At 42.5% G+C, this 25690-nt stretch overlaps 1 protein-coding gene across 1 annotated transcript in view; it reads right to left on the bottom strand.

The window, feature by feature from the left end:
- The window catches only part of PDK3 (pyruvate dehydrogenase kinase 3), an 88689-nt gene extending 66155 nt beyond the window's left edge, over positions 1-22534 (bottom strand). The window contains exon 1 of the mRNA XM_004382860.2: positions 22226-22534. Coding sequence (XP_004382917.1) covers positions 22226-22331 — 106 coding nt within the window. The 5' untranslated portion in view covers positions 22332-22534. The remainder of the gene's footprint in view (positions 1-22225) is intronic.
- Positions 22535-25690: the final 3156 nt, after the last annotated feature.

Genomic DNA, 25690 nt, shown 5'->3' with positions numbered 1-25690 from the left:
AAATGGTACAACCACTTTGGAAATCGATTTGGCACTTCCTTAAAAAGCTAGAAATAGAAGTACCACATGATCCAGCTAGCCCGCTCTTTGGAATATATCCTAGAGAAATAAGAGCCATCACACGAATAGATATATGTACACCCATGCTCACTGCAGCACTGTTCACAATAGCAAAAAGATGGAAACAACCCAGGTGCCCATCAATGGACGAATGGATGAACAAATTATGGTATATCCACACAATGGAATACTACGCAACAATAAAGAAAGAGGAAGCCATGAAGTACTGTATAACATGGAGGAAGCTGGAGGTCATCATGCTGAGTGAATTTAGTCAGTCACAGAAGGACAAATACTGTATAAGACTACTATTATAAGAACTCAAGAAAAGGTTTAAACACAGAATAAAACATTCTTTGATGGTTACGAGGATGGGGAGGGATGGTGAGGGTTATTTACTAACTAGATAGCAGATAAGAATTATGTTAGGTGAAGGGAAGGACAGCACTCACTACAGGGGAAGTCAGCACGACTGGAGTAAACCAAAGCTAAGAAGTTTCCTGAATACAATCAGCGTAGGGGTCTGGGAACCATGGTTTCAGGGGACATCTAGGTCAATTGGCATAACAAAGCTTATTAAGAAAATGCTCTGCATCCTACTTTGGTGAGTGGCATCTGGGGTCTTCAAAGCTTGCAAGCGGCCATCTAAGATGCATCAATTGGTCCCAACTACCTGGAGTAAAGGAGAATGAAGAACACTAAAGACGCAAGGAAAGTACTAGTCCAAGAGACAGAAAGGGCCACATAAACCAGAGACTTCATCAGCCTGAGACCAGAAGAACTAGATGGTGCTCGGCTACCACCAATGACCGCCCTGACAGGGACCGCAACAGAGAGTCCCTGATGGAGCAGGAGAAAGGTGGGGTGCAGACCTCAAATTCTAGTAAGAAGACCAGACTTAATGGTCTGATTGAGACTGGAGGAACCCCGGAAAGCATGGCCCCCTGGATTCTCTGTCAACCCAGAAGTAAAACCATTCCCGAGGCCCACTCTTCAGACAGGGATTGGACTGGACTGTGGGACATAAAGTGATACTCGCGAGGAGTGTGCCTCTTAGCTCAAGTAGATAGAAGAGACTAGACAGGCAGCTTCTGTCTGGAGGTGAGATGGGAAGGCAGAAAGGGTTAGGAGCTGTTTGAATGGACATGGGGAGTCAGCGTGGAAAGGAGGAGTGTGCTGTTACAGTATGGGAAGAGCAATTAGGGTCACATAACAATATATGTATAAATTTTTGTATGGGAAAAAATTTAAAAATTTTTAAAAAAGAAATCTTTTTTGCTCCATAAACAGATTAGTGAGAAACCTGTCCCTCTGTATCCCAGACAAAGCCAAAACAAGTTGTAAACAGACCTCACTGTGAGCCCAGAATCTGTGCCCTCTGCTTGGGCATCCCCTCCACCACTGCTGCCCCACTGAGTTCTAGGTCCTGTGGTTCCCAGGACTCCTCAGAAAACTGAAGACTTCATTAGCATAACATGAGGCACACTGTAGGTGTTTAATAAATATTTTCTGATTTGAACTGAAAATTTAAAAGCCTAGTAAGTTTACATATAAACTTACTATAGCAAATAAAATTCAGGGGTTCAAGGTAACGTTTGCTGGCAATGGCAAATTCCTCTTATAGATCACCTCGTTCTATATATTTGGTTAAGGATATTCCAATTCTTAAACTTAGGGGAAGAAGAGCCAAAAGGCAGGTTAAAAAAAACAAAACCCGCTGCCATCAAGTTGATTCCAACTCACTGCGACCCTACAGGACAGAGCAGAACTGCCCCATAGGGTTTCCAAGACTGTAAATCTTTACAGAAGCAGACTGTCACATCTTTCTCCCATAGAGCGGCTGGTGGATTCCAACTGCCAACCTTCTGGTTAGCAGCCGAGTGCTTAACCACTGTACCACCAGAGACCAAAAGGTAGGAAGGAAGGAGATAATATAGTGGCAGTAACATTCAACACAGTGTGTCAGGCCAGAAAATGGAAAGAAGAGGCATGGATGTGTTGAGAACTGACATCATAAATAGAGCTTTGACCAGGTAGAGCACATGAATAACAGTCGTAGTCAAAGTTGCCACTCAGATCCATGTCAACCTAATTCCAGAAGGGGGATTGGGATCTAGTACTAAGTACTGATTGGTGAGTTACAGGATGCCTTGTTGTCATGGAAGCAGGAACAGTTAAGCAAAGGCCGCAATGTACCCATCTTTGAGGTTAATTGAAACAAAATGTTTAGTTAACCGCTAAAGTGAATGGAGTCCAAAGCCAGTCACGCTCAAAGCACAAATGAGCTGAAGGTGCTATGTTTCTTGCAAAAATGATTAACTTATATAGTTGAGACCTTCAGCCAACAAACTTTTAAGATCATTAACATTCAAGGTTAAGAACTCCTGACCCAGCTTCTCTTCTTAGCAGGAAGCTGATTTCATTCAGGAAGTGCTGTGTCACTAGCTTACCATAATAAAACCATTACCAACATTTACTCGAGCATGTGCCATGCACTTTGCTGCACGTTCTCAAATTCATCATCACAACAACCCTCTGAATAGATGCTGTCATCTCGAGTTTATAGACAAGGCCATTGCTGGTAGGCACCATAAATTAAGCCTTGAATACAAGTCTATACTATTTCTCATATTCCCAGAGACAATAAGACAGACTAACAAGTACTGGTCCTTAAAATAAGAACACTCTGAGGTTTGACTCTGTACTAGTCTAAGAATAATGGTTTCTTTCACCATCTGAGCATTAGATAAGCTCTCGATAAGAAGAACCATCTTTTTTCAATGTTTAAGTAAATGGAATGGGGGTTAACCTGATAGTTCTGAAATTTTAAGACTAGATGAGCATTAGCTCATGCAATTTCCTGACTGTCTAACAGAACAAACATAGACAAAAGCTCAGCATCACTAATAGAGACTACGTCTGCTATGAAGAATTGCATAATGATATATTACACTGAACTGAAAATAGCACAGGTCTTAAAGTTCAACCTACCTGAATTTTAACCACGGTTTTGTCCCTAACTTTGCTTGGGAAAGATATTTAAACCATCTAGGCTTTTGCTTCTTCATCCAAGAAATGAATGCATCTACTTCACCTGGAGGTAGTGAGAACTACAGCTAACTCCTCCTATTATGTCTGGAATAGAGTGGTACATAAATTTAAGTTCCCTTCACCTCCTAGAAAGAATAATTACTGGCTCACTTTGGAAGAGGCGGCCAAGATGTATGTCAACAACTAGCTGACGGGTTGGACAGTCTCTTCATTACTTGAGGCCTCTATTTTCTCATGTGCAAAGTTGGGGAGGTTGGACAGGAGACTCTAAGCTCAAGCTCCCACTGAACGAATCTAATGGGATAAGGTTTTGCTTTGTGTCTCTATACTTTAGTTATTTACCTATACCAACCTTGCCTAATAATGTAAGTTCTGGAACAACTCTGGAGAGTGCTGCTAGGAGCTAGAAATCAATGACGAGAGTACATACATTTACATTTGTTCTTCTATTTGTGTTTTCCATTCAGAAAGACTCTGAAGACATTGTGGATAAAGAACAATTGGGTTAACACCTTACACATTCCCAGAAACCACCTTAAAGAAACCTCAACTATCACAAAACCCTTTAATGGAGAGGGAGGGACAGCAGGAAAGCATTACCACAAACTCATAGGAGTCATAAAGTTTGGCTAGCATATATACATTTATGCATTTGTCCTAGCTTCTCACTTACCTATAAGCTCCTCAAAGGCAGTGACTATGCCTTGGCCAAATCCAATGCTCCTCAGTTTCCACTTCATCCCAAATCCAGGATATTCAACTAATGCTGATGGACTCGAAACTACCTACATGGTACCTTCAGCATCTCATGAACTCTATCTCCTAAAGTGGTTCATATCTCTTGTGTATGGGGAAAAATTTTTTTTTCCAGATCTAACACAGTGGTTCTTAACTGTGGAAGCACATAATCACCTGGGTAACTAAAAAATACCAGTGCCTAGACCTCACCCCCAGAGACTGGCTTGTGTGGGGTGCAGGCATCACTATTTTTAGGAGCTTCCCAGACGATTCTCATGAGCAGGCAGGACTGAGAACTACTGACTAGCATCTAATCATAGAAAATTCGATGAGGGAAAACAAATCACAGAACTCTTCAGACAGTGGCTATTAAGCCAACAAAACTTTTCTATTTACCCGTTTATTTTAGTTTCCATCTCTGTTTTATTTCCGTCTCTCAGGAAACCGACCACAAACATCGTCATAGTCTCTAAGAGACTTTTCACTATTTTCAACTCTCTTTTTTTCTTCTCCTTTCTCTTTCAGATGCTCCTAAACGGGGAAGATAAAAACTGCTGAACAAATTCATGAAGGAAAAGACCGCAAGACCACAACTCAGGATGTGGAAAGTCTTAACAAGCAGTTGAGAGTGCCCTTGTTGATCCTCTCACTGAGTTTGTTTTGTTCACACATGGCATCCAATCCATTACCTACTTTCTCAGCTATGATAGTGGTAGGAATACCAGGGGGTCGGAGACCTGGCTCTAACACCTCCTGTACACATGGGTGATTTTCCTACCTGCTCCGCACCTCAGTTTCCTAACTTGTAAAATGGGCATGACTTCTGTGAGAATTAAGTTGTACCATATTTTATAGCAAGGGGTGGGAAGTATTCAGTAAATGCTGGTTGAGCCTACTGAATCTTTTTCAGTTTCCATTAAGTTCATTTTAGTTTCCTTCCTGAACAGCTTTACTGAAGGCCAGTTCAGGTTAAAGAAGCAGGAGTATGAGTATGTAGGCTAGAGAAGAGATGGTGAACAGGCAGAGAGCACTAACCAAAGAAGCAGTAGCCCTGGGTACGAGGGTCAGTTTCTAGAGAATGGGAGACTCACTGTGAGCCAAGCAGCTTCCTCTCAGAGGGGCTTATTACAAACAAAGGGCCCACTTGAGCACACATGACCAGGATAGAAATAGTAGCATAGCAATTATACTTTGTTTTCTATTTAAACTCAGAATCAAGAGGAGAATTTAACTGAACTTATACAAAGTGCAAAGTCAGTTATCAAGAAATATCTGCTACCAAGCTTAAGGATCCAAGAAAACGTTCAAACAGAAGAAGCCTGAATATGCTCTGGTCTATAAAAATGTCCCAATTGTTGGGAAAATATATGTATATTACAAATTTCAAAGGGCCCTGATCTGGCCAACAACACATGGGGAAATATTTGACTTCATGATCTGGGAAAATATTATGAGAGATATACTCAATAATTTATGCCCAATAGTGAGAATATTCTGTGCTGACCTCCATGCCCTAGTAAGAAAGAAGTAACACTGGTACAACTCAAACAGTTGATTGGAATCATAGATCAAGTCTAAGAATGAAAATAAAATAGCAACTGCTTGGGTGCCTCTTAGGAAAGTAACATATTACCAAGTTAGAACCCTGAGTAGTCACTTAGAGGGAATGTAAACATCAACCCATGTAAACTTAATTGTTTCCTGTAATGTCTTACCATTCATTTATGACAGAAGATATAATCTCAATAAAAATGAGACACTGACTAAGAAAGGAGTTCTCCTTGAGGGATATAAAGGAGACTCAACGTGGGTGAAAGTCAAATCCAGCTCTGCCACAAAAGGAAGTATGGTGGTAAGCTAGTCCTCCCAGGCATAAAAGGGAAATTGGCTAACTGAAGATGGGTCAGTGATTTCACAATTTACATGACAAAGGTGGGAAGCCTACAAACACCAGGTAACCCATCCACAGTCTCCTTTGCACATTTTATGTAAGTATAACTGATTTCTCAAGAAGAATAACTGTACAAGAAAAGGAAAGATTTTTTTTTTTAATTTAAAGTCATAAGGAAGTTCCCTCACCAAATTTCAACATAAATAACAGGTAAAAATTAACATATGATGTTTAGTTAAAATCAGAAAAGTTGTCCAATTAGATAAAGTCTACAAACCTGTACTAAACTACTCTCTCTGTGACCTTAATATATGATAAACCCAGAAACAACAACAGAGAAAGATTTGAGGTCTTAATAAGAGTTGTTGTGAATTGTTGTGCAACTGAACAGAACAGAGCAAAAATGAGTTAGCTACAAATCTCATATAAGAAATGGCAATAAATTCCAGATAGATTTAATAATTCACAAACTCTGCTGTCTTAGTTATCTAGTGCTGCTATAACAGAAAGCCCACAAGTAGATGGCTTTAACAAACAGAAATTTATTCTCTCACAGTTTAGGAGGCTAGAAGTCCGAATTCAGGGAGCCAGCTCTAAGGGAAAGTTTTTCCCCTGTCGGCTCTGGGGGAAAGCCCTTGCTTCCTTTAAACACCTTTGGGCTCGGCATCCCTTGGAGATCTCCATGCATACTGGCATCAATCTTCCACTGGGTCTAGGAGGTTCTCAGCATAAGGACCCAGGGTCCAAAGGACCCGCTCTGCTCCCGGCTCTTCTTTCTTGGTGGTAATAGGTCCCTCATTTTCTGCTCACTTCTCTCTCCTTTTATCTCTTGTAAGACAAAAGGTGATACAGGCCACACCCCAGGGAAACTCCCCTTACATTGGATCAGGGCTATGACCTGAGTAAGGGTGTTGCATCCCATCCTAATCCTCATTAACATGACCTAGTCCTGCCTCATTAACATAATGGATAGCTCATTCCCAAATAGGACCATAACCACAGGCATAGAGGCTAGGATTTATAATACATCACAAAATGGAGGATAACAGATCACAAAATGGAGGACAACCACACAAATGGGAACCATGGCCTAGCCAAGTTGACACATATATGTGGGGAACACAATCCATGACATTCTACCCTTTGGCCCCCCAAAATTCATGTTCTTGCCACATGTAAAACACATTCACCCCATCACATCATCCCAAAAGTCTTAAATCAACTCCAAGTCCAAAATCTCATCTTCTGCAAAATTCCTCTTCATCTGTGAACATGTGAAATCTAAAATACAAGTTATCTGCTTCCAAAGTACAATGGTAGAACAGGTGCAAGATAGATATTTCTATTACAAATGGTAAGAAGGGGTAACAGGCACCAAGCAACTCCAAAACCCAGCAGAACAAATTACATTAGCTAGACCATTTGGGAAATGGCCCTACCCTCTAGACTCTGGGTGTTGCCCATGCTCTCCGGATTCTGGGTGGAGACCTCTTGGCCCTGGACTTCAGCTCCGCCTTCCAAGCCCCCTGGGAAGGCAACTCTGTTCCCTTGGCTTTGGGTGGCCTCATTCTCCCAGTCCATCTGAGCAGTGATCGCACCCCCTTGGACCTGGCAGGTCCCATTCTTCTGCTCCTTGGACATGGCAGTCCCACCCCCTCAGCTTTGGGTAGTGACCCCAGTCCCATTCCCCTGGCACTCATGAACAGCAGCCCCACACTCCAGAACCGAGTTGGTGAAGATCTGACTCTTTGAAACCTAGGAGGGCATGGCTCTACCTTTTGAGATCTAGGAGACCATGGCTCCACTCTTTGAAACCTAGTCAGCCCTCTTCCCATGCTCCTTCCAACAGTACTGCTGATCTCCAAGCTGCTCCAGGGATGGTCCTTTTCTTTTCTTGGAGGACAACAGATGTAACTCCTTTGGCCTGTTTCCTGCCTGTAGAATTCCAAGAGGCAGACAGCATTCTTTCCTTTTGTTCTTTCTCTGTCCCCTTCAGTCTCACAGGCTTAATCTCTTTAACAAAGATTGTACAGTCACGTCCTTGGTGAACATTCTAGGACATGTGTCCTTAGTTTGTAGAACAGAATTTTTCAGATCTTTAAGTACTGTTTTCATTTTTCACAGTTCATTTTTAAGCTGCTCTCTTTCTTCTCACATTTTACTATAAATGGCAAGGAGAAACTACATAGCCCTTTTAAGATCTTCCTTAGAAATCTCCTCAGCCAGATATCCAAGTTCATTACTTACAAGTTCTACCTTCCACCAAACATCTGAACATAATTCAGACAAGTTCTTTGCCACTGCATAAAAAGCATCTTCCTCCATTGTCCAACTACATGTTCATCATTTTCTCTTAAAGCTTCACCAGAAGCACATTTAACGTTCACATTTCTAACAACATTCTGTTGCTGGAGCCATATGTATTCTCTAAGATGATAGAGACTTTCTCTATAGTTCTCACTTCCTTCTGAGCCTTCACCAGAATTGCCTTTGATGTCCATAATTCTACCAATGGTCTCTTCAAGGCAATCTAGGCTCTTACTATTAGGTACACCTTAAAACTCTTCCAGCCTCTACCCACTACCCAATTCCAAAACTGCTTCCGCATTTTAGGCATCTGTTAGAGCAGCATCCCACACCTGGTACCAAATTCTGTCTTAGTTAGCTAGTGCTGCTGTAACAGAAATACCACAAGTGGATGGTTTTAACAAACAGAAATTTATTCTCTCACAGTTTAGGAGGCTAGACGTCCAAATTCATGGCACCAGCTCTAGGGGAAAGCTTTCTCTGTCAGCTCTGGGGGAAAGTCCTTTTCTCCTTTAAACATCTGTGGACTCAGCATCTCTTGGAAATCTCTATGTGTATTGGCATCAATATTCCCCCGGGTCTAGGAGGTTCTCAGTGCAGCAATCCTGGGTGCAAGGGACATGCTCTGCTCCTACCTCTTCTTTCTTGGTGGTAGTAGGTTCCTCACTTTCTGCTCGCTTCTCTCTCCTTTTATTTCTTGTAAGATAAAATTTGATGCAGGTCACACCCTGGGGAAACTCCACTTACATCAGATCAGGGCTGTGACCTGAGTAAGGGTGTTCTATCCCACCCTAATCCTCATTAACATGACCTAATCCTCCCTCAGAACCCTGATGGTGCAGTGGTTAAGAGCTACAGCTGCTAACCGAAAGGTTGGCAGTTTGAATCTACCAGCCACTCCTTGGAAACCCCATCGGGCAGTTCTACTGTGTTCTACAGGGTCACCAGGAGTTGGAACTGACTGGATGGCACCCAACAACAATACCACCTCATTAACATAACAGACAGCTCACTCCCTAATGGGACCCTACCCACAGGAATCGAGGCTAGGATTTACAACACATCACAAAATGGAGGATAATCAGAGTAAAAAATGGAGGACAACCACACAATACTGGGAAATACGGCCTAGCCAAGTTGACACATATTTTGGGGGGACACAATTCAATCCATGACATCTGCTATAGGTGATAAATCTGACCATGATAAAAGACAGCACGGTAAATGAGATAGGTGATATTCAGTATATAAAAACTCAGACTGTGTACTAACTAAAAAGGAAACCAATATACGATGTTAACATATGTAAATATATGGGCAAAAACTGGAAGGGCTATCACAAAAGATGGATGGTGAAATTATAGGTGCTAGTCTTTCCAAATGTCTTTAAACGTACATTTTGATAATTACTTTACCAAAGAAGGGGTCAAAATGGGGAGGCAATACTTACACAGCACAATAGCTTAATATGCAAAATGCACGCAAGGAAGTCACGCAAATATTTAAACTCTGGACTCTGTTATTAAGTGATCGAAGGCACTTTACACACAACAGAATGCAGAGAGAATAAACCTACACGGAAAAACATCAGAAACTTTTAGCTTCTATGTTACCTATTACACAATTAAAATTGTAAAACCTCATTTAGGCAAGGCTGTGGAGAAACTGGTACACTTAAGCTTTGCTGATAGCCCTGGAAATGAAAGCTATAAAATCCCTCAAAGCCTTTCACTTGGTAATTCACTCAGGGGCATATACATGTAGTCTCCGACTTACGACAGGGTTCCTTTCCAACAACTCTGTCCTAAGTCGGTTCTGACAAAAGTTGAATACCTCTTTTTTTTTTTAAGTTTTCATTATTGCCTGCTATACGGCAGTGTTTTGAACAGTAAATGATAACATCGAACATCTGTGAATGAATATTTGAGAATAACATGAGCAAATTATGTGCTGCAACATGGTATGTAGTACACATTACTAACAATAAGATGTACCAAAAAAAAAAAAAAAAACAAAGAAAACCAGAGTGTCCTAAGTGAGGTTTGTCATAATCTATATACACCACAAGTCAGGAACTACCTGTATCCCTGGGTAAACCACCTATTACCTGGAAAAGTCTTGTTGCTACTGTTAGCTGCCATGGAGTCTGCCCCTATTCATGGCGAACCTATGCACAACAGAAGGAAATGCTGCCTGGTCCCGTGCCATCTCCATGATCGACTACGATCAATTGTGATCCATAGGGTTTTCATTGGCTGGTTTTCAGAAATAGATCACCAGGCCTTTATTCCTAGTCTGTCTTAGTTTGGAAGCTCCACTACAACCTGTTTAGCATCATAGCAACATGCAAACCTCCACTGACAGACGGGTGGTGGCTGCACATGAGGTGCAATGGCTGGGAATCGAACCTGGGTCTCCTGCATGGAAGGCAAGAATTCTACCACTGTACCATTATTGCCCTCTGGGAAAAGTCTGAGCTATCCCAAAAGTCACACTCCAGATAGCCAAGGTTTAGCCTTAGTAGCACAGAGGAGAAACAGTTTTATCATTTAAATACAAATCAGGATTAATCACTGCTCACTTCTTTAGACAGGGAATAGAAATATCTTAGACCAGGGGTCGACAAACTTTTTCTGTAAAAGGCCAGAAAGTATACGTTTTAGGCTCTGCAGGCCACACAATCTGTGTAACAACTCAACCCTGCTATCCTAGAGCCGCAGAAGCTACAGATAATTTGTAAATGAATAGGTGTGGCTGTGTTCTACTGAAACTTTATATACAAAAACAGGCAGCCAGATCTCCGATTACAGTTTGACAACTTGTCTTAGACCACAAAAAAACGAACAAAAAAAAACAAACAAACCCACTGCCATGGAGTCTATTCTGACTCACAGTGACCCAAAAGGACAGAGCAGAACTGCCCCACAGGGTTTCCGAGGCTATAAATCTTTATAGAAGCAGACTGCCACATCTTTCTCCCGCAGAGGAGCTGGTGGGTTTGAATCATCGACCTTTTGATTAGCAGCCGAGCGCTTTAACCACTGCACCACCAGGCCTCCCGTCTTAGACCACAGTATTCCCAAAATAAAAGGATTTGCCCAACTCTGAAATCAGATTATCACAGAAGTAAAATAACTGAATGCCCATATAAACATAAAGAAAAAGGAAAAGCAGTGATATTTTCTGATTTCACCTAGTAACAAAACCACTGTTCCCCAAATCTTACCAACAGTCTGATCAATTTCCCAACAGTTTAATGGGTGGAAACTACCCAGCCATCAACAGGTCAGTGTTATGGATTGAACCGTTTCCCCTCAAAATGTGTGTCAACTTGGCTAGGGCATGATTCCCAGTATTGTGTGTTTGTCCACCATTTTGTGATCTGATTTGATTTTCCTATGTGCTGTAAATCCTAGCCTCTATGATGTTAATGAGGCAGGACTCAATCTACAGGATTAGGCTGTAACTAGAGTCAACCTCTTTTGAGATACGGGGTCACTATGAGTCAGAATCAACTTTACGGCAACGGTTTTTGGTAGTCTCCAAACTGGTTGGTACAATTCTTGGTAACACCTTACAGTAGAAAAACCTTACTGCTTACAGAAAAGGTGCGTCATGTACATATCCAAAGGCACAAAATAAACACACTTGGAAACAGAATGCGATTGCTTTCATCTTTTTCCTATCAGTTTAAAAAAATCTTTTCATCTTCTCCACGAACAAAATCACTGCTCTTCCCAGTGGTAACCAGGCTCCAGGAAGCAAAATGACTTTAAAAAAAACCAAGACTTTGAGATCAGCAATCATGCAGAACCAAAGTCAACGTCTCAGTATATACTGGAATCCTAAGATACTTTCTAAAGGAAAATGGAAGGCAGCTGGGCCCTTAAGCCTCAAGAATAGTAAAACCAGGCCAGAAGGCAGAAGGGGACAAGGAAGCTGGTGATAGGGAACCCAAGGTTGAGTAAGGATATTGTTGATGTGTTGTGAGGTTGTTAACCATTGTCATAGGGCAACATGTGTAGTAACTGTTAAATGAGAAACTATCTTGTTCTGTAAGCCTTCATCTTAAGTGAGAATAGCAGCACAATTGGAAGAGCGTAGTTAGTGTCACTGAACTGTGCATATAGAAATTTTTGAAATGGTGTATCTTTAGCTATGTGCATTTTCACCAAAAAAAAAAAAAGTTGAGAAGTTAGAGGGTTGACGTGTTGTGGGGTTGTTAACCAATGTCATAAAACAATATGTGTACTACTGTTTCATGAGAAACTATTTGTTCTGTAAGCCTTCACCTGAAGTACAAAAAAAAAAAAAAAAAAAGAATAGTAAAACCAGGGAAACTGGCTGCTGCCTTCTAAAAGCTAAAGGCTCTGAGGTTCCCAGAGCCAGTGTGTATGGTAGAAATCAAAATATGAGGTTCTGTGAAAAGAAGGCGTGGCTGTCAGACAACATCCTTTCTGGTGCTTTTGTTTGGGAGAGGCTATATTTAAATGTGGGGACATTATGGGAGTTTACACTTATATAACGACTGACTAAATTAAAATGATACAGTGCTTAATGAGCTTTATGTGGAATCAAGCATGCTGTCTGTTCTCAACATCTATGGAGCACCCACTCTGCACAGAGAACCTCAGAATAAGCTGAGGAAGCTGGTTGAGTTACAAAGAGGAGGCAAGTACCCACCTCTGGAAAGAGATAATTCAGAATAAAATAAAATAAAAGGAGGCAGGACCAAATACCATTAATACAAGTGCAGCTGAGCAAAGGACAAGAGCAAAGTAACTGGGACATAAAACGAGAAGACAGCCTGCAGGGAGGGGATAAAAGCGGCTAATGCAGGAACCAGAATTGGAAAGGCTGAGACTGAAAGATGAAAAGCAAGTCCATATGAAAATAGGAATCATTTCCTATCAACTCTTTCAACATTCAGAAGGTTCTGTCTTTACCTCATAACAGTCCAAATGTTCCTTTCCTTGTATCACCAAGAGAACTTTCAATTCATAACAACTGCTTAAAGAGACAGAATTCAAAATTTTGCAAATATACAAGAAACCACCATACATTAAACTGCCATTCAAAGACAATGCATTGCTCCAAACATCCTGAGTAACAGATTTACAGAAAAAAATGGAGAAAGGCATGTAAAAGTTATAGTAAGAAATAACAACAAATCATAAATGTTTATTCTGAATGTTGAAATGTAATGTTTCCATTGTCCTAAAAAAAAAAAAAAAAAACAAACCCACTGCCATCAAGTCAAATCCGACTCATGGCGACCCTACAGGACAGAGCAGAACTCCTCCACAGGGTTTTCAAGGAGCGGTTAGTGAATTCAAACTGCCAACCTTTTGGTTAGCAGCCGAACTCTTAACCACTGCACCACCAGGGCTCCCCATTGCTCCTAGTAGGGAATTAATATATACTATTTAAAACTGCATTATCCTACAGAAATTTAATGTGAGCCACATATGTAATTTTAAATTTTCTAGTAGCCACATTAATATAAAAAGCAGCTGAAATTAACTTTGATACTATTTTATTTAATCAAACACACAAAATATCATTTCAACATGTAACCAGTGTAAAAAAGTATTAAGATGTGGGGACCACGGTCTCAGGGAACATCTAGCTCAACCGGCGAAACACAGTTTATAAAGAAAATGTTCTACATTCTACCTTGGTGAGTAGCGTCTGGGGTCTTAAAAGCCTGTGAGCAGCCATCTAAGATACTCCACAGGTCTCACCCCTTCGGGAGCAAGGGAGAATGAAGAAAACAAGATACAAGGGAAAGATGAGTCCAAAGGACTAATGGACCACAACTACCACGGCCTCCACCAGACTGAGTCCAGTACAGCTAGATGGTGCCCGGCTACCACCACTGACTGCTCTGACCAGGATCACAACAGAGGGTCCTGGACAGAGCTGGAGAAAAATGTAGAACAAAATTCTAACTCACACACACACAAAAAAGACCAGACTTACTGACCTGACAGAGACTGCCCCTGGAAACCCTTTTAGCTCAGTAATGAAGTCACTCCCCAGGTTCACCCTTCAGCCAAGATTAGACGGGCCCATAAAACAAAACGAGACTAAGGGGGTACAACAGCCCAGGACAAGGACTAGAAAGCAGGAGGGGACAGAAAAGCTGGTAATAGGGAACCCAAGGTCGAGAAGGGACAGTGTTGACATGTCATGGGCTTGTTAACCATCGTCATAAAACAATATGTGTACTAACTGTTTAACGAGAAACTGTTCTATAAACCTTTATCTAAAGCACAATAAAAAAAATTAAAGAAAAAAAAGTATTAAGACATTTTACTTTTTTTTGTACTAAGTCTTTTAAATCTAGTGTGTGTTTTACAAAAGGAGCCCTGGTAATGCAGCGGTTAAGCACTCGGCTGCTAACCAAAAAGTTGGTGGTTCGAACCCACCAGTCGCTCTGGGGGAGAAAGATGTGGCAGTCTGCTTCCGCTGTAAAGATTACAACCTCAAAAACCCTAGGGGGCAGTTCTACTCTATCCTAGAGGGTCACTATGAGTCAGAATCAACTCTACAGCAACGGGTTTGGTTTTGATGTATTCTACACTTACAGAACATCTCAATTCAGAAGCTGAATTTCCACTGGAAATAATTGACTTATAATTAGATTTCATAAAATTTACAGTTAATAGGTAGATTCACGTACCCAAATTGTTCTACACATGCTTAAAAGTTTTCCAATGAACTGAATCAAGTATCAGTTGTAAATTTCAATTTCAATTAAATCAATTCAGTTTCTCAGTCACACTTGCCACTAGCCACATTTCAGTGCTCAATAGACACATGTGGCTAGTGGCAAGCATACTGGACAAAGATGGTCTATAGAAATAAAGTAATGGCTGTTAAGATAACCACTGGAATAAAAAATTCAAACCTAATAATTAAATGAAATATGATTTTAAAAAAAGCAAAGGAAATAGAAAATGCAGTAGAAAAAAATGAAGGTATTAAAAACAGAAAGCAAAATGAAATTACAGATGTTTATCACTGCAGATGACAGGTCTGTCACATCAATAAATATAAACAGGTTAAACTCACCACATAAATGAAAATGACTGATTCACAAAGCAAAAGCCAACTTTATGCTAGATTTGGAGACATATTTAAAGCAAACTGATTCAGAAAGATTGAAAATAAAAGGATGGTGATGCTATACTAGGAAATGCAAACAGAAAAGAAAATAGATCTTAATATCAAATAAGCTTGAAACCAGGCCAAAAAGTATTAAATGAGTAAAGGGCAGTAGTCTATAGTGGTAAAGGGTACAAGTCAAAATGAGGACATGACAGTTAGGAATACCTAAGCATCAAATATAACGTTAACAGTCATAAAGCAAAAACCATAGGAGATATATGGAGAAACAGAGCCATATTGTTGTTGTTGTTGTTGCTAGTTGCTGTATAGTCACTTCTGACTCATGGTGACTCCACGTGTGCAGAGTAGGGTTTTCAAGACTGTGACCTTTTGGAAGCAGATCACCAGGTCTATTTTCTGAGGCGCCTCTAGGTGGGTTTGAACTGACCGCCTTTGGGTTAGTCGTTGCAGTACTTCACCATTTGGGCCACCCAGGGGCTGACTCATGTTGTTAGGAGACTTGAAGTTCTCTCCGGCCACAACAGATTAAGTGGCTATAAAAAAGTAAAGGTACAGAAAACCTAAATAACATCATTAATATGGTAGATCTGATATATCAAACTCTGTAACCTGAGAAGAGAGCATATACCTTCTTTTTTGCTGCCCAAGGAACATTCACAGGAAATGCTCATACAGTCGGCTACAAAGAAATCATCAATCAACTAAAAAAAAATAATTCAGACAGCTTCTCTTATCACAATGCAACAAAACCCGACTATTTATGTCAATTAAAATACAGAAAGCACCTACACCGGAAATTTAAAAACTCCAACAACTCTTAGCTCATGTTAGAATAAAAATCGGAAGATGCGGAATAGCTGGGGTGGGGGGAGGATCCAACGCTGCACATCAGCTGCTAGAACAGTGTTCAGGGGAATAACTGTAGCCTTAAATACCGAAATACACAACAAAAAATAAATGAAGTATCCAAGTCAAAACCTTGGAGGAAAAAACCCAACAAGATAAACATCTGAGGATGTCAGAGGGAATTAGTAACGTAAAAGTAGACAATGAACTAGAGAACGGAAGTTAAAAACTAATAAATAAATCCATCAAAACTAAGAAATAAAGAGGAAATTACGACTGATAAGAGACTACTATGTCTGCTATCCAAATTGACTTAACCTCGGTGAGTAGGATAATTTTCTAGGAAAATACATCAAAACAGACTCTGGAAGAGAGAGAAAATCTATACAGATCAATACTACAGAATAGGGCAAGTTTTCCAAGAGCGGTATTACCAAAAACACACCAGGCTTAAAAGGTTTCATAGGGGAATTCTACCACACCTTTACAGAACAGAGGAGTCAAAAAATAAACTGGTCTTAGCACAGAGGAAAAAAAAAATATTTTTCTGAAATAAGCATAACATTGATAAGAAAACCTAACAAAGATTGCATATACACACATCCACAGACAAATATCCCATGGACAGCAATATAATGAACCAAGGAGTTCATCAACTGCACCACCCAGAGACTCCTATCAGATCTTAAAGGCCCCAAAAGCCAATTCTTTCTTTAAATTTAAATATTGATCAACATGCAATAAACCGATATATCTTTACCTAAGCTAAATTGTTCTGTTTCCCCTTTAATTCTGAACATCTGGCTTCTAGTCTCCAAACTCAGAGCCCTGGTGGCGCAGTGGTTAAGAGCTCAGCTGCTAACCCAAAGGTTAGCAGCCGCTAACCAGCCGCTCTTTGGAAACCCTATGGGGCAGTTCTACTCTGTCCTATAGGGTCGCTATGAGTCGGCATCAACTCAATGGCATTGGGTTGGTTGGTTGGTTTTGGTTTTTAGTAGTTCATTATCCTATTTTCTCTACTTCTGTATATATTCAAAATTTTTCTATAATAAAAAGCTAAATTAAAAAAAGGTTTACTCAAAGAGAACAAATTCTATCTCAACACCATTTTTCACCTAACAGTGTGGGTGAGAGTGGAGGCAAACAAGCACTCTCAAAAACTTCCAGTGAGAGGGTAAACAGGCAACCTCTGTGGAAAGCAATTTGACAACGTTTATGAAAATTACAAAGGCACATATCCTTCGACGCAGTAATTCCATGTTTAGGAATTTATCCTATATATACACTCACACATGCATGAAATTAAAATGCACCCAATAATTCAGTGTAGCACTGGTTGTCATCGCAAAGATTGGATACAGCCTAATATCCATCATCAGGGAATTGGCCAATAAATTATAGTACATCCATGTAACCAAATTCTCAGCAGCCATAAAAAAAGAGAAAGGAAGTTCTGTAGGTACAAACGCGAAAAGCTCTCCAAAGTTTTACCTTTAAAAAGCAAGGTACAGACAAAGGTATAAGCTGCTGTTTACGAAAAAAAGGGGAGGTTCGTGCACAGAAGTAGAAACCAGGTTTTTCATTCTATGTCTTTTGTACCTTTTGAATTTTGAACTATGTAACTGTAATCTCAGACTCACTTAAAAAAAAATCCCATCCTTTGGAATGCACTATCACCATTATAAAGTAATAGTCCATTTAGAACACTTGCTATTTCCTAACAGTGTGGGGATGGAGTCCCTTGGTGGGGCAAATAGTTAAGCACTGGACTACTAACAGAAAGGTTGGTGGTTCAAACTCACCTAGAGGCACCTAGGAAGAAAGGCCTGGTGAACTGCTTCTGAAAGTTCACAGCCTTGAAAACTCTATTAAGCTCAGTTCCACTCTGCACACATGCAGTCACCATGAGTTGGAATCGACTCAGTGGCAACTAACAACGACAGTGTGGAAGGACATATTTAAGTAAGGACTGAGTTCAAGAGACTTTTATTATTTTAAAGGATAGAGAAATACTGCACACAGAAAGAAGAGAGTACTCTAGATTCAGAAGATCCTTATCTAATCAAGGGTACTCAGCCCTGGTTATGCTTTAAAATAACCTGGGGATCCTAAAAATACCAAGGCCATGTACCCCAAACCCCAACCATTTACATCAGAAATTTGGGGGACAGGGTCCAGCCATGAAAATCACTGATCTAAACGCTTTAAAACTGTGGTTCTCAACAGGGGGTGGTTTTGTCCCCCCAAGGGACATCTGGCAATGTCTGGAAACATGTTTGGCTGTCACAACTTGAGGGTAGGGGTGAAGATCCTACAATGCACAGGACAGCCCCCAGCAACTAAGAATTATCCAGCCCATAATATCAATAGTGCCGAGGTTGAGAAACCCTGCTTTAAAATAAAATCACTGCTTCTGAAGTAACAACCAGTTTTAGTCTTTACTCTTAAACAAGCAAAATAATCTCCTTAATTACTTATGTAGGATACTATTAGCATAATAAAGCTATTTCAGTGGCCACAGAAACTACAATTTATTTGTTGACATGGTTATAACAAATAGTATAAACATAAAAATTCCGTTTATGTCTTTTTGCTGGTCCTTTAACTAGTTTTACTCTAGTCAAAAAACTTATGTCTCATTTATAAAGTAGCCAGGGTAGCAGCCTGTGAGCCAATGTGGTCCATCCATCTATTTTGCTTGAGCCACACGTCCTTAAAAATACAGGTAGTCCCCAACTTATGATGGGGTTCTGTTCCGACGACTCCAACGTAAGTCAAATACTTCATTTTTATTAAGTTTTCATTATTATTGCCTTTTTTAGAGCCCTGGTGGCGCAGTGGTTAACAGCTCGGCTGCTAACCAAAAGATTGGCAGTTTGAATCCACTGCCGCTCCCTGGAAACCCTGTGGGGCAATTCTACTCTGTCCTATATGGTCGCTATGAGTTGGAAATGACTCAGCAGTAATGGGTTTGGGGTTTTTTTTTTTTTAATCTTTATAAATCTGATCTTTGTCTTTGGGGGCTGGAAACATTACGTATAAATTAACATATTTTAATACATACATACATAAAAAAACACAAGTCCATAAAAAAATGGACAACATTAGCATTTTGTCAATTGGAGTAAGAACTCCACTTGTGCAAGGTTCTGGATCATCTGGATTATCTCTGGGAATGGGAATGGCCTTTCTAGTTAGAAGATTAATGAGAGCTGTCTGTACAGTCCTTTTACATGCTACAACACTGTGTGTAGTACATATTACTAACGATAAGATGTACACACGCAAAAAAAGATGGTCGTCAGTGCAGTTCGTCATAACTCTAATATGTCGTAAGTCAGGGACTACCTGTAGATTGAATCTGTGCTAATCAGCTGCAGCCGAGGAGTGGGAATTTAGCACAGTCCCTACTCACGTACTCATTTGCTGCACCCCACCTGGTCTTTTAAACATCTGAGTTGGCCCTCCCCTGCCATCTTCTACAACCATACCAAAAAAACCAAACCCACTGCCATCCGGTGGGTTCAAACCGCCAGCCTTTAGGTTAGCAGCTGAGTGCTTTAACCACTGCACCACCAGGGCTCCTCCTTCTACAACCACACGGGGCATACAGTCTCTTTACTCTTCTTCCTCCTCACCTTAAAAATATTCCCACACCCATTCAGAATTCTCAAACTCCCACATCACTTGCCTAAATAAAACTTCTATCAAGAGATGGAAGAACTAAGAGAAGGGCAGAGGTAGAGATGGCCTTTGCATGACAACTTCCTTCTTTTAGTTGTCATGCCATTAAAGACAGGTTGATTGCCACCTGATTCATCTCTGGGTGTTACAAACTAGGCTTGTGATTTCTAGCAAATGCCACTAAATTATATATAATGCTTCTGTGAGCTTCCCTATAAGGAAAATACTTAACTTATGCCTCTCCTATTATCCTGGATTAGTGTATCTCTCCACCTCTCTCCAAACAGGTTGTGGGTGTTTTATGGAAAATATCTATCAAAGATTCTTTTGTTTTTTTTTTTCAAAAAGCTCATCGTTTTTTCTTTGAAATTACAATCGTATCGTTTTGGAGCTGTACTTTAGAGATTACCTGATACAATTCATGCGGTTTATTAACGAGGAAAATGAACCCTAGTGTGGTTAAGTCACTTGTCCAAGGTTACACAGTGAGTTAGAGCAGATTCTGAATTAGAGTATTTGTTTCCAGTTACGCGTCCCATAGGTTTTCCATGAAAACACTATCCCCTACTGTGGTTTTCCTACTCAAATAACATCCTCGCCAAGATATCTATTAACATGGATAAACATTAGCTTCTATACAAATAAATCAATATTAGAACTATCACTTCAACTTTGAGGGTGGGAGGAAGGAGTTGGGAGTTTCTGGGTTCCTTCTGTTCCTTTCAATGTGAATTCACCTGTCTCGGTTTACCCTAACAAAAGGCTGGTACCATCAGATTCTTCTCCAAAACCATAAATTGGAGATGGAAAACATGTCTACTTATAGCAACATCAACATTTTCTTTCTGAACTCTGAAGCCAGGAGTTGCCTCAAACCGCTAAAATTCTCACAAGTGGCCAGGAATGGGACAATAAAACTACTGAAGAGCTTTTGGAGGTGAAGTTTAAGATGCAAAGATTGACATCTCACTGAACTTTGACTTTCATCATCATTCTCTGGCAAATTAGCGTCTTGAAATTTAATCTGGTCTCAACTTTGATCTATTCCTCTCTTCCTATCCAAACCTGTTTTAAGTATGGACAACATCACATTCTGGTCTTCCCGGAATATTCTACCTACTCTGCACTTTAGTTTTGATGCCCAACTGACACCATCCTTTGATATTTACATAAATGAAACATAAAACCAAACCAAACCCGTTGCCATCGAGTCAATTCCAACTCATAGAGACTCTATACGACACAGCAGAACTGCCCCCAAAGGGTTTCCAAGGCTGTAATCTTTACAGAAGCAGACTGCCACATCTTTCTCCCACAGAGCGGCTGGTGGGTTCGAACCACCAACCTTTCAGTTAGGAGCGGAGAGCTTAGCCACTGCATCACCAGGGGTCCTTTAATTAAACATTAAAAAAAAAACTGTTGCCATGGAGTCGATTCAGACTCATAGCGACCCTACAGGACAGAGCAGAACTGCCCCATAGGGTTTCCAAGGAGCTACTGGTGGATTCTAACTGCGGACCTTTTGGTTAGCAGCCGAACGCTTAACGACTTCGCCACCAGGGCTCCTTAATTAAATATACACCCCATTATTTTCCGAGAGCTTAGAACATCTTTGCAGATCGATTTTATTTTCCTTCAGGGAAGCCGAGTTCCATTCTGATACACGGGTGAGCACTTTTGTTTTATGGGTGTTTGCTTCACAACCAGCTCCCTCGCATTCGGCACTGCGAGTGTTCACCCGCGGTTGAAAAGGCACAACTCGGGGAAATATGACCCAGTTTGAACCTGGAGTGGTGGAACCTATTCCCATCTCAGCTAGGCCTCAGGCAGGTTGGGACTTGGGTCTTCTGCACTCCCACCTCAATCTATGGGAGCTGCCCATCAGCCCACCCAACAAGGTGAAGGTGGGTGGTACACAAAAAGAAGAGGCACGACACCCAGGCCAGGGTTGTATCGGCCCTTGCTCTGACGCTACGCGCCCACACGTTCGCTCTTCCCAGCATCTAACGCGCTGGCAATCCAGGCCTCTAACTCCATTCCCACAACGTGATGAAGACAACAGTTCGAATCCCACCACTCAGGCTACACAGCAGGCACCTCAGAGAAGCGACAAAATGCCACTGCATAATTTCTTCAGCCTCAAGATGTTTCGAAACAGCTCTTACCCAATCAAAAATATCGAAGTCTGAATACATGAAACAGCTTATCACCATTCCCATTTCCCTCTGAAGTTTTAAGGGCAGTCATGTTTGTGTCAGGTAGATCTGAAGCCAACGGCGATGGTTTGGCGAGTCCCGCCTGAGATGAGGGTCCTCGGACGCGGTTTCTGGTTCTTCTGGTTGGCCCCTGCCGGTGTGAGAGTACCAGGCCTGCCTCTCCGCGCCCCCGGGCACCCCCAGCCCCGCCCGCGTATCCCACGGCGTTTGCACCGAAGCTGCAGGATCGGCGGAGGCCCTGCACCCCGGGCGGCTGGCCCGGGAGCCCCAGAGCCGCGGGGGCCCGGCTCGCACTCACCAAAGTCCAGGAACTGCTTGATGGAGAGCGGCGACGGCGAGAAACGCGAGTAGCGCTCTATCTGCTTGGGCACCGGCTGCTTCAGCAGCCACCGGAACAACCGCATCCTGGCTGGGGCGCCGCGCAGACCCGCCTAGACGCCCTGGCTACCACAAGGGCCGGCGAAGCTGAGCCGCGGGGGTCAAGCACGTCCGCCAAGCGCGCACCCAAGCCTCTGCCTCGGCGCCGCGGGTGCAGCCCCCGCAGCAGCTCCGGGCCGCGGCCGGCCGCCCGCGGCTTCCCCAGACCCCGCCCCGAGGGCGGAGCCGGCCGCCGCACGTACGCAGCGCGCGAGGGAGTTAGGGCGCTCCGGGCGCGCGGCCGCACTCAGCTGCCGCTGGTTGGTGGCTGCCGCTTTCTGGCTCCCGTGAGGTGCTTTCCCGGCGCCTCCGTCCTTGCTCCTGGGACTCTGCCGGGCCCAGGCAAGTGCAGTCGCCCTTCGCCGCACCCCCGGCTAGGTCCTCCGCCGGCGAAAGGTGGCCGAGGTGCAGGGAGCCCGAGAGGAGGCCGGGAACCCACGCCCGCAATCGATCCCTACGCGCCGCGCAAGGCCCTTCGCAAGAGGAGGCAACTCTTCCGGGAGGCCTTCCCTCGGACCAGCTGACGGTTCACTTCAGGGGCTTAGCTGCATCTTGACACTTCGATTTTTGTGTTTCATTTATTACTGAATTACATTGGCTTTTTCATGCCCCTTCACCTCTACCACCACCTTTGGACAGAATTAAATGTAAACTCACTGACTCTGTTTCGTGCCCCCGTACCACCACTGGAGAGGACCAATTCTTAGGCCACTGTCGTCTGTGTCGTGTCTCCCTCCCCTCCCCCCCGCCACCATTGGAAAGGATCAATTCTTAGGTTACTGACACCGTGCTGTACCCCACCACGACCACCATTGGATGGGACCAATTCTTAGGTCACTATTTGTGTTGTGCCCCGCCCCCCACCACCACAATTGGACAGGACTAATTCTTAGGTCACTCATTTTATGTCTCACACCACAGGACCAGTTCTTAGGTCACTGACTCTCTGTCTCATGCCCCCCCATTGGGCAGGACCAATTCTTAGGTCACTGACTCTCTGTCTCATGCCCCCCCCCAACTGGACAGGAGCAATTCTTAGGTCACTCAGTCTCTGTGTCATGTCCCCCCATAACCACCTTTGGCAGGACCAATTCTTAGGTCATTCACTCTGTCTCATGCCCCTACACCATTGGACAGGACCAATTCTTAGGTCACTCACTCTCTGTCTCGTGCCCCCCCCACCACCACCACTGGTCAGGACCAATTCTTAGGTCTCTGACACTGTGTCCTTCCCCCCACCACCATTAAAAAACAAAACAAAACAAAACAAAACCCGTTTCCGTCAAGTGGATTCCGACTCATAGTGACCCTACAGGACAGAGTAGAACTGCCCCATAGGGTTTCCAAGGAGTGGCTGGTGAATTCAAACTACACCTTTTGGTTAGCAGCCAAACGCTTAACCACTGAGCCACCGGGGCTTCCCACCACTGTTGAACAGGACCAATTCTTTGGTCGATGACTCTCTGTGTCATGCCCCCCGCCACCATTGTACAGGACCAATTCTTAGGTCACTGACGTTGTGTCGTGCCTGTCTTCCTCACTCTCTCCACCCACCACCACCCCCACCTCCCTGCTCTCTATCCCTCCCCTACCTCCTAACACGTTTGGACAGGATTAAACGTTAGGTCACTGACTGTTTGATGACCCCCCCGCCCCCGCCATTGGCTATGTCCTGCCACCACCACCACTACCATTAAACTCATTGCTGTAGAGTCGATTCCAACTCATAACAACCCTATAGGACAGAGTAGAACTGCCCCATAGGGTTTCCAAGGCTATAAATCTTTACGGGAGCAGACTGCCACATCTTTCTCCTGCAGAGTGGCTGGTGGGTTCGAACTGCCAACCTTTCTGTTAGCAGCCCAGTGCTTAACCACTGTGCTGCCAGGGCTCCTTACCACTACCCTTGGAGAGAATTAAATGTAAGGTCACTGACACTCTTCCATGCCCCTCCCCACCCCAACATACGACTCTGTTCATACTTCACCACCATCACCACCACCTTTGGACAGGATTCTATGCTCACACTGTGTTGGATATTCTTTGTCTTCCTAAGAGTGAACCTAAGCTCAGAGCTCAGCATAGGAAACCTCTATTTTGTAGTGTGAACATAGGAAGTACTTACTGCTTGCTTTAACCATTTCCACCAAACCTTGGCTTTATTTTTGGCCATGTGTAAACATCACCTAAAAGGAAGAGTAGACTATTTTTGAAGGGAGGGTGAAAATGTTACTAGAAACCATTCCTTTGGTCTGATTGGACTGGTTTTCTTGCTAACTGAGCTTTTTGGTGTGTAGCTATTTAGCTTTTGAGCCTTTACTGAGTGTTCATACATCCATTTCTTTGCTTAATAAAATAATTGCATCTCTACTCTCTGGATTTAGAGAAAAGTAACACATACACTCAGACATCCAGTGACTTTCCCTTACTTCTGGATTTTCAAGTACATCTTAGTCATCTTGGTGGTGGTATGTAGACTACTATGTCTTTTCCTTTCAAATCAAAGCCTAAAAAAGATATACGAACAACCATTATAACCAGGAGCTTTACTAGCAGAGCTAAGCAGTCCAATACGTGTACATGAGCAGAGAAAAAGTATAGCTGGTGGCCTGTGGTTCCTCCTGATTTTCTGAGGTGCTACCCAGAGGCAGAGTGTAATTGGAGGCAGTTGTGGTAGTCAGTGAGCAGGAAGAAGCTGGACCTTGGTGGAGAGGGAGGTTTACCTAACCTAAGCGGCCAAATGCTGCTGATTTTTCTGAGTTGAAAAATCACTTGTTTTACTCCTTCATTTTCCACTGCACAAAATGCTCCTTTAAATCTATGTATTCTGTTGATTGGATAACTTGAACTTTCATTTGCCTAATTTTATAGCTGCTTCTCCAAAAGGTGGCGAAGTCCCAGAGGTTGGGAACAATACGAAATAGCCTAGTATAATGAAAACTGCTGGCCCAGCACCGAGATGGCCCAGTCCTAGGCTTGGTTCTAGTATCAACTAGTCTGTCCTTGGACAAGTCATTTAGCCTTTCCGGGTTCCAGTTACTACTTATGTCACATGGAAACATCTGATATCTCTTACTGGCATTTGTGACAATCAAATGAAATGCTGTTAGTTATTGTGAGTTGCTATCGAGCCAATTTCAACTCATGGTGACCCTATGTGTTACAGAGTAAAACTGCTCCACAGGGTTTTTAAGGAAGCAGATCACCAGGCTTGTCTTCCAAGGCACCTCTGGGTGGGTTTGAAACAGCCAACGTTTCAGCTAGTAGTCGGGTGCTTAACTGTTTGAGCCACCCAAGGACTCCTCAAATGAAATTAAGCACATTTAATGTAAACACAAGGTATTGT

The sequence above is a fragment of the Trichechus manatus genome, unplaced genomic scaffold, assembly GCF_000243295.1.
Source record: "Trichechus manatus latirostris isolate Lorelei unplaced genomic scaffold, TriManLat1.0 scaffold00100, whole genome shotgun sequence".
NCBI lineage: Eukaryota > Metazoa > Chordata > Mammalia > Sirenia > Trichechidae > Trichechus > Trichechus manatus.
Note: the sequence above shows the minus strand (reverse complement) of the source record. Positions and strands in the feature narration are given on the sequence as shown.